At 38.6% G+C, this 10,348-nt stretch overlaps 1 protein-coding gene across 2 annotated transcripts in view; it reads right to left on the reverse strand.

Moving 5' to 3' along the window:
* Window positions 1–1,157: 1,157 nt before the first annotated feature.
* Window positions 1,158–10,348, reverse strand: part of arhgap1 (Rho GTPase activating protein 1) — a 37,770-nt gene continuing 28,579 nt past the window's right edge. Inside the window, exons 13-16 of one of the 2 annotated variants that reach the window (XM_034864222.1) lie at window positions 7,637–7,645; window positions 3,892–3,898; window positions 3,695–3,796; window positions 1,158–3,594 (exon numbers count right to left, since the gene is read on the reverse strand). In XM_034864222.1, coding sequence (XP_034720113.1) covers window positions 3,427–3,594; window positions 3,695–3,796; window positions 3,892–3,898; window positions 7,637–7,645 — 286 coding nt within the window. In that variant the 3' untranslated portion in view covers window positions 1,158–3,426. Of the gene's footprint in view, window positions 3,595–3,694; window positions 3,799–3,891; window positions 3,899–7,634; window positions 7,646–10,348 lie in introns of both variants that reach the window. The other variant, XM_034864223.1, reaches the window with a different exon arrangement.

Consider the following 10,348-nt stretch of genomic DNA (forward strand, 5'->3'; position numbering starts at 1 on the left):
TTTCAGCAACTGAAGTCAAACTGAATAGCTGATCTTTTGGTGCTCTTCCGTGACATTATATTAAGTATCATTACAACATAACACATATGCTAGTAGATTGGCTATTGATAAAATAAAAGACAACTGATTCAATAGCATAGTTAGCTTGGTCCTTTTACATAAACTGCACAACTACAGGAAGGAGACAACTGATCATAGTTACAAAGGTTAAACAGCTAACCCTATTTTGTTCCTTTGACTTCCAGCCAAAGTCATATACAGTATAACATATCATACCTGTTAACAACTGTATGTCAAAAGTACACTGAGCTGCTTAACTATTTTTAATTTTACATGAGTTTGATTTGGAGACAGATGGTAGAAAATGAAAAAGTTCTTTGAATTAAAGCTTTGAACTGATCAGAGTACAGTCAGTGATAACTGCAGAAATACTGTTTGGCTTGGGAATTACACGTGATTAATAAATGAAAGAAAATAAGTGAACAATAAATTGAAAAAAAAAGTGTTTTCCATGCATGTAGAGAAGATGAAGTGCATCTCTTGTAAATATGGTGGATAGCCCTAACCAGGAAAATGGAGTCATCCAATTAAGCTAAAAGACTAAAGCAAGTTATGTACTGCTCACCAACTACTAATTCTGGTGCATGTATCATTACACTAAGCTGGTGTATGTATCATTAGATTGGTTAAAAAAACAAAAACAAGGCCACCATAAATCAAAAAGTCTTCACAAAGAGCTTGGACTTAGCTGGAAAATAGCTATAACTCAATAATTAATTATTAAAATAATTATTGAGTTATAGGTATTTTAATAAATTAATAACTCAATAATTGATACTACAAAAAAAAGTATTTTGAATAATAAAGTCCACCATAATGGGTTTGTTTGCATAATGTGAAAAACAGTAATGGGACATCTACTTTTTGAATTCTGACTGTCTTAGTGAGACATCCTTCACTAAGTCCTAAACATACACACGTTTCGATCATAGGGGGAGCAAAAGGTATTATATATGTAAGATAAGCAAGGGTAAATTCTAACAATAAATCGAGTGTGATTGGTCACAATATTTTTACATAGAATTAAACCAGCTGAAGTCAACTTGCTCAGCTTTGTGAAGCCTAAAACTGGCTCGCTGCTGCTTCCAGCTTTTGTCTTTAGCAATTTAGTTGCTTCCTTCTATTGACTGGAACGGGTTGAACTTGCAACTACCAAGTCCATGTTACTTTACCCATACAGAGCATAGACATCTAAAAGTCATGCCATGCCAAACTGATTGTAATGGCATGCAGAACTGTTTGTGTATCTGCTTGTAAGTCTTAGTTCGGTTTTTCTGTCTACTGTTTAATCTATAACGTCCAAAAAACTGTGCTGATAAACTACAATGAGATAAGTCAAAAACACAGTTACTATAATGACAATGGAATTCAGATTAAAAAAAAATTGGTAAGGTAAAAGGGTGGAAATCCCCAAAAAATATAATATTATGAAAGATCAAAGAGGAGAGAGACACAAACAGTTACAAATATCAGTCAAATAACAATCATAATATTACAGAGTATATTACAGAGCAGGGAGTACTCAGCCTGAAACCACACCGGCACTCACTTCATCTACATTTACAGCTGTGTTTAGGTTTGAAACACTAACTGATCTGCTGGTAGAATCACACAGCTCCTTTTCTACTGGTTACTATAATTACAGCATTTAAAAGATTGTCAACAACATTTGGTACCAAGTTTACCATTTGTAAGTTATCCTGAGACTTTCAAGGACATGGGAAATCCCACCTTCATTCTCTTATGCCCTGTTCTGACCTGGCATTAATTAAGTTGCGTATTGGCTGATCACACTATCAACCTTCAAAATGAACCGCCTCAGAGCGGTTTATTTATGATAATGCCAGGTCTGAACATCTATCTCTCCTCTTTAAGTTTGTGATCAGAATGTTAGACATTTGGTACCGTAACTACACTGCTTATAATCTGTACTTGTTACTGATCACATTTTATCATGCAGAACAGGGTGATAATTTGTGTGAATGCTGGAGGCCAATTTATTTATTTTTTTGTCACTACATAAAAAAACAGCAGAGAGACAGACTGACAACAGCACAGGTATACAGAGAAAGACTGGAAAAATCCAAGTCCAAATGTTATTTATCTTCCTATAGACATAAAAAATGATACCCAGATTGTGTTCAGGTAGGACCTGAGACACGTTTAAGTAGAGGTAACAAAACAAAAAACTGCAATTGGAACAGGAATCTTTGAAGGGTTGTTGGGTGTAATGGGGAGGTGGAAGTGTCAGGAATGAATGTGAAAGAACTGTAGGTTGCCTGTACTTCAGTTAGTGCTTGTGTATGCATTCACACTGGAACCAACAAACACTTTTTACTCAATTGTTGTTGAGTGCAATTATGTCTTTAAAGATACACTCCTTGCAATATTATAGCACACTGATCTGCCGTTTTTCTTTCACATCATAACACAGTTGTGTCTCTGTGGGAGCTGTGTCAAATGTGACAAAGTAAATGGCTTAGACAAAAAAATTACAACATAATAAGTTGCCTTATGGGAAATGTAGGGTCCAGTGTTTCTGGAGCTTGACCAAAGTGACTGAATTTCAGGTTATCCCCATTTTCTTCGATTCTGTACATTTCTTTTACAAAATATATGTCTTCTGTGAGTTGCCAGACTTTAAGGGCAATTAATAACTATTTCTGCAAGTTGGAATAACCTGCACAGGTATTCTCATCCATGCTTATCAACATTATTGTGGCGAGTCAAAAACTGTTTTGCAACATATACATAGAGTGAGTGGGAGGAAACCACAGAATTCAATGTAATCAAATTCTGTAACAAATTTAGGGAGTGGATCTTCACCTCGTATCATGTAGTTTTTTTGTTATGTGAAGATCCACTTCCTATTTTTGATTTAAAAAATTTGTCCCCAAATTCTGTGGTTTATTTTGATTCACTATATGTAGCAAAACTGGATACTGAGGCAGCTCCGACTTACCAAAATGACAAAAAGCAAAGCAACAAAAAAACACGAGTTTCCAGAATAACTTTGCCACTTTAAAGTTGAACTACTGCCTTTGATCTGCACAGTCAAAACAAAGTGATCCATTGTGAATGAATGTTGAATTTTGTGCTACACATTGTTTATTGAGGGTTATTTGTCAGCAGTCTAATGTATGTGCCATTGACATCCACATGCCTAGAGTCACATGCAAAAGGAAATGCTGGCCAGAAGATAGTAGCAGTCCACACTGCTGTTAACAACAAGACACCATTAATGGGCCAATCAGAATGTAAAGACTGATGGAGACAAAATGAAATGCAATGGGTTCACGGGACCCTTTTAAAATGTATGGTGGTTTAATGGAAAAGGGTGTTTCGGACTGGAAGAGACTGCAGGGTTTAGGTAAAGACCAGATGCTGGTGGTCCAGCAGGATTCTAGTGAAATTGTTTATTGGCCCAATGGCACTGAGTGACATGCCGTTGTCCCGTCCCCAGAGCAGGTTAGGACCAAACACCACAGCCAGGTTACTGTTGGTCATCTTATTCACTTCACTGTTGGCTGATACCTAAACACACACACACACACACACAGGTTACTGTTGGTTGTCTTATTCAATGTCACACACACGCGTGCATGCGCACAGGCACACAGTCTTTGAGCTGTACCTTTGCCAGGAATGTGATGAGGTGACGCAGTGATGCATAGTTTTCTTCAGGCAGCGACTCCATCAGTGTCTTTATAAGATCCACCTGCCTGTCACTGGATACAGCTGGAACACACCATACATAAAACACCATTGTAATTACAGTTAATTTGGGATATAGATGCTCTAGACGTAGTAGTCAATCAGTACTAACACAGTTGAAGTGTAAAGTATTTGGAGACTGAGATTAGCAAAAAGATTTAGAGCATGTAGCTATGCACGTTTTGTTGTATTATTTTATTATTTTGAGTGAACAGTTTTGCAATCTACACTTTGTTCACGCATCCAAACTACTCTGCCAATCAAGCAATCCCTCATGCTACTAGAGATGAGCCGGATACTCAGTACGGATAAAGCACTTTTGCAGAGTACGAGTCTCTCTCTCTCTCTCTCTCTCTCTCTCTCTCTCTCTCTCTCTCTCTCTCTCTCTCTCTCTCTCTCTCTCTCTCTCTCTCTCTCTCTCTCTCTCTCTCTCTCTCTCTCTCTCTCTCTCTCTCTCTCTCTCTCTCTCTCTCTCTCTCTCTCTCTCTCTCTCTCAGCTTCAGGTTTCTTTTGTACTTTGGTTTGTAGTACTTAGTAACCAGTAGATTCCTGGTAAACGCAGGGTTTGTTCAGACATGGTGCTTGGTAAAATGTAACTTTTGTCTCTGCCTGTCCGAGATGTTTTGTTTTTTAAACCTTGGCTCTAACCAGTTTTTTGAGGGTCTGAAACTCTCTTTTCTCTCTCTTACAATTTCTGATCAACCCATATCAACTGCATGCTTTAAATAACATACCGGCTAAAGCCCCAGCCATTTCAAGACAACCCGACCCACTTCCGGGTTAAATCCTATCCACTTCCGGGAAAGGCCCCGTCCAGACCGAGTACAGATACAGATAATTCATATGGCTAACAGATACAAATAATGCTGTACTCTCTTATCCATAAAATGTATGTGAAATGTGTGATGAAGCACAAAATATGCAGGAAACGTTGTTGGGGTTGCTTATCTACTGATGAGCCTAACAGGGGGTTGACAAATGGTGATTTTCCTATTGATGATGCAAAAAAAATGAAGACCAAACGGCAACCCCATGATAGTGAGGATATACATATGGACTAAAGTATCCTTGCTCCTGTTGCTACACAAAAACTTGATCTTAGATTAGATTCAACTTTACTGGCATTGCAAATGTCACAAGTACTGTACATAGTAACGATGTGTAGTTTGAAAGTGCTTTCATACAAAGCCTTCATCAGAGCATTTTAACATTGTGTGGAAGAAAAGACAAAAAAAAAGGGACTGTACTTCCTCCTGCAGTACATAAGAGAATAGCTACAAGACCCCTCCTGTCAAAGGCTGTGCAAGGGCAATGGAATTGCTGCAAGAGCATTTTGGAAATGAATCATTGCAAGGTGCTTGTATGGCCTTCAGCTATTGCTGAAGATGTCAAAGGCGTACAAGCTTATTCACTTTTTCCGTGTGAGTGCTGCTATGCACCGGGAGACTTTGATTACTTCAAAAAGCTAGATCTTTCAGCAAACATGCAAGATGTGGTCCCCAAATTCTTTTACAAATGGTGAAGGAAGTTGTTAGAGTGCTATCAACATAGAGTTGTTGCAACAACAACATTTTTTGCAGTTTTCATTGAATGCCAATTGAGAATCGCATCTGATCCCATGTGGATAACAGTTTATGAATAGCTTTGCCACAACTGTTGTGACAGCTGATCAGACTGTAGCTGAAGACACTGCAGTTACCTAAAAGAAAAAGTGTTTCAGTCAAAGACTACAAAGTCAAGTTTGTGCTGTTTGTAATCATGGGTTGGAGCAAAGCCCTCTGCTGGATAATAGGTCTATGACTTCCCTCAAGTCTTGATCTTGAAGAAAATGGCTCTGTAATATAATTTCAGATGAGGAATTGGCAAAGTGGCCATATTTAAATGGAATCCGTATTCCTCACATTCAAGGTGGCAGACTGATTGGTACTAATGCTTCCAAGTTAATGGAAGCCAGGGAAGTTATAAGCAATGTAGGTGATGGACCATCTGCCATTAAAACCAAGTTGCAGCAGCCGCTTATTGAAGGGTGGGTTTAAGAGGACTAGTGTCCCTGGCACGAGTTGTCCCGATGACATGCTGAGTCAGCAAAAGCAGGACTCAAAGTGCAACAGCGGAAAGGCAGACATCATGAAATATCAATGCATGAGCCTCAGGGTGTGATGTAAAACAAAAAAAAACTTTTTGCAGTGATATCATTTAGTTTGGCCGAGATATGTTAGATATTTATTGTATTGTATTTATATTGTTTGTTCGTAATTAGCATATTTTTGACCAACCCAAATTCTTTTGATACATTTTGGTCAGGTCCATCTGGAGATACTATGTCCCAAGTTTCATACAAACCTTGCACACAGCTTAGGAGGTGTTCAAAAAAAGTATGTCTTGAATTTTTGGCAAAAAAAAAAAATGTTTGCAGAAATGGGAGTGACTAGGGCAGTTACAATACACCAAACCCAAGGTTCGGTTTGTATCATGATTTTTGACCCACGATTTGATACAAACCTCGATTTTTTTTTGGGGGGGGGGGCGTACTACAACTTTTTTTCTGCCACACGGCATTTCTTTGTCATTGATTACATCCCACTTTGCAACACAGTTATACAACAGATACCTTATTTATTGATATTGTTTTCAATATCGGTTCAACACAAAGATTCTTTTGTAAATGAAAATATTGTTTGAAAAATCGTTTCAGTGGTTCATTAACTATTTTGAAAAAGACAAAATAACAATGGTAATGTTAGCAGTAACAGACAATTCCGCTCCCAACCTGTAGGCGGAAAGAAGAGGAAAAGTGCTTTGGAGCCTATTGTAAAGGTGCGGGTTGACAAGTAGCTAATGTAATTCTTGATGGTTAACACAAGATTACGACACTGTTCAACACACTCAGTTATTTTTTGTACGATTGTTTTGACCATGGTTAACAACTCAGGGCTACACCCACAAATTCATCAATAACGTTAACTGTATAGATAGACGACTAATCTAATGGTAATTTAGCTAGCTAGCACACCCCTGTCTTCTGTCTCAGTCTTCCGGCGCTACAAGGCTTCAGTCGGGTTGAGAACTGACAACAGCCCCAGGGACACATCCACAGTCAGCCCCCAGCCAGTTAGTAGCCAGCCCAGTCAGCATGTAACTCAAGTGCGAAGGACGCTAACGGCAGTTTACTGATTTTTCGTGAAACAGACCCAGGCACCCATGTCAGAACAGCGACCATTCGTAACTTAATTTGTTACACCCCCTTTCGCTTTTAGCCGTCTTCAAGGGTTAACTAAATAGTAATTTGGGCCAGATGTGGTAGCAATGGATCTGGACGGGAAGGATAACTCTGGGAGTTGGAAGGTGTTGCAATTCGAGTGTTGCGATTTCAGTTTTATTTTGCATATGGTTACAGCCCTAGGAGCAACCTATGTCATGCTCATGTCACATTAAAGAACCATATATGCGTACTACTGAGCATTAATGTGTTTTATGAAGCGAAGATTTGATGACTAGTTGCCTACAAGTATTATAATGGTGCAAAAAGTCAAACTTCAGAGGCATGTTATCAATAGCCTATACTGGAATGTAAATGTACATCAAAGCTTGAAGAGTTTTTTTTGGTGTTTAAAAAAAAAAAGAAAAAAAGAAAATACAACCAAGAATGAAAACAAGCCAAAATGAAATAGGAGTAACGTAAGGAGTATAAAGTACAGATAATTGTGTGAAAATTTGACTGTACGTTCACACCAACTTGAGCTTCTAAAGTTACCGGAAGTCATTCATTTTCAAGGGAAGCCATTTTCTCTCACCTGCAGGGAGCAGCAAAACTGTCGGCGTCCCGTTTTGGGCGGTTTGAGCAACCAGAGGATCAATCCTAAAGTTGACATTTTTCACCTTTATTGTAATAAGCTATGATGTGGTCCAGCGGCAGATCCCGGAGAAACATACGATCTAAACTTTCGTTCCTACCAAAACATTAATTCTGAGGAAAAGCTCATAATCACCATTGCTGGTATAACGTTGATATAACGTTGTCTGAGTATAGGGACCAGTTAACGTTACCTGCCGGCCACATCATCTCTAAACAGTTCAGCTCACAGTGAAGTCCTGCACATATCACTAGGTTAGTCTGGCGGCTGCTTGCTTTGCTTGCACGCTGCTGCGGCTCAGTGGCTAACGAGCGAGCTAACTGCTATCAGGCAACACTGCGACCAATTAACAATACAAATTCTGTCATTATATATGTAATTTCTAAAAGGTTTCTAGTATCAGAGTATTTTCCGTGCAGTGACTCCCATGATCAAACATAGAACGCTGCCACCTCAGAGCGGCCAAAGCGTCAAAAAGTTTCCCAGTACTTTTTTTTAAGCATCCTTCACAGGGTGGCCCGAGCTTCTTTGCAGCTCAAGTCGGCGGCGGTGTGTACGTACAGTTAGGAGTAGAAGTAAAAAGTCTGCTGTAAAATAACTACTCCAGTGAAGTATATATATATATATATATATATATATATATATATATATACCTACAATTTCTACTTAAGGTAACAAAGTATTTGTACTTTGTTATTTGACACCTCTGATGTCAGGTGATTCAAGAAACGCTTGGATGTAAAGTTTTTAAATGTGCAATGTGTGAGTTATAGGCCAAAATGTGGCTAATGTCATTATAGTGCGACCTGGTTGTCCACATGTATAATTGTTGGTGTTTGGTGCATGTGAGTTATTGCACTGTACATCTACCCTGGGAATTTCAAGTTTTTCAAATTGGTGTAAAAGGAAAATCCAAACGTAGTTTCAATAGGCCACGCCCACTTTGACATATCTGTTCATAATTATTGGCATGGCCTCAGGAGGGGCCCTGCATATTTCTTACATATTTCGATGAGCCCTTCATGAGATATAAACTATTTGTCCTTGTCGCGCCCCCTATTGGCCAATCTTTGCCAAATTTGGTCAAGAGTCATGGAAAACAAGAATCTCATGCGTGGATAGCATTTAATTTGGCAGAGATATGCAAAAGTTATTTTTTCTGTAGCTATCTGAACAAATTTGTTCCTACATAAAGTTTGCATTTTTGATCACAACAAAAGGCCAAGAAAACTTCATCAGTATGCATAGTATCCTGGAGCCATGAAATAACTGGCCTTTAAAAATAAAAATGTGCCTGCCTCTATGGGAATTTAACATGGGGAGTGTATACTTATACCCTCCTGTATTTAAGGACAACTGTATGTCCACTATTTTACAGTATATGCTTTAAATGCATTTTTGCACTTAAAAATGTATATTATGCAGACTTTTTCAAACTCCTACTAGGGGGTGTATCGGATTCATATTTGTTTGGTACAATCCTCCAACTAATGTGACCCCAGATGGAAAAGAAATAGCAAATAGCTCCAACAATTATTTCATAGGCCACTTAAAAACGTGTCATTTTAGGCCTTTTACAAGTATTGATCTTTGTGAAACTCCTTGCAGAGGAAATTGGGTCAGCAGCATATTGAGACATTAAAAGGCCAAATTGAAAAACCTTTGGGCTTTTGTGAAACAATGTTGCTGTGGCGAGGCAGGCAATTTTCATGTTTCGCCATGACTCAGAAAGATGTTGTAACTTGACTTTACGTAGTCCTATCTGCCACAAATTTCAGATGCTGGATAAGAGTCCTGGCCTGACGACATTGACATAGCCATTTAGAATCAACTTTAATTCATTAGCGGTCCAAGCCCGAGGGGGCTGGGAACCCCAAAGTTTGCACAAGAAAGTGCAAAAACTGCAAAGATTATTTTTCTTTTTCTTATTTTTCTGTGGCTAAAATGTGCTACATGGTTGGAAGGAGAAATTTTCAGGACTGGCCCAGAACCCTAAAAAGGACCTTGGACACAGAAATGATGCCCCTTCCACCACTAGGTGGCGGAATAGCAGAAAATCACATTTGAATCTCCTAATATAGACCACGCTAATTTCCACCTGGATTTTTTGGGCGATTTATTGTAAACTTACTTTTCAAACTCCTAGACTGTGCAACCAATCTGCACAAAACTTGGTTTGTAGCATCTCCAGACCCACCTGACAAAAGGTTACAAGAATTTTTAGCAATTAAAAAAATGCGCAAAAACAGCTCATCTGAGGCCACGCCTAAAGTGGTGTACTGATTTTGTCAAAGTGGGTGTGGCCTATGGGACCCCCATTTGGATTCACCACTAACCCTAATTTGAGCAACTTTAAATTTACAGGGCAGATATACAATGGTCATACACCTTACATTCCAAGATTTACACATATGGACCACTTGGCATTAAACGTCTTTTTGCCTATAACTCCCACATTACATATTTTAAAACATTATATCCATGCATTTGTTGAATCAACCTGAATCACATGATATAGGTCACTTCCTTTTCCGCGAAGAACTTTTTTTGAGAAATGTGCTATATCTCTGTACCAAATTTGTCCAAGATCGGTCATTGAGGTAGATGAGTTTTGGCCTGTAACTCAATGAATGTAAATTGTAAATTTTACTACAGACCTTGCAGCTGAGCATTGCAATATTTTCTGATGTTTATCACGCTCAGTTGCTCTTGGGTCCCGC

The sequence above is a fragment of the Etheostoma cragini genome, chromosome 24 (genome assembly GCF_013103735.1).
Source record: "Etheostoma cragini isolate CJK2018 chromosome 24, CSU_Ecrag_1.0, whole genome shotgun sequence".
NCBI lineage: Eukaryota > Metazoa > Chordata > Actinopteri > Perciformes > Percidae > Etheostoma > Etheostoma cragini.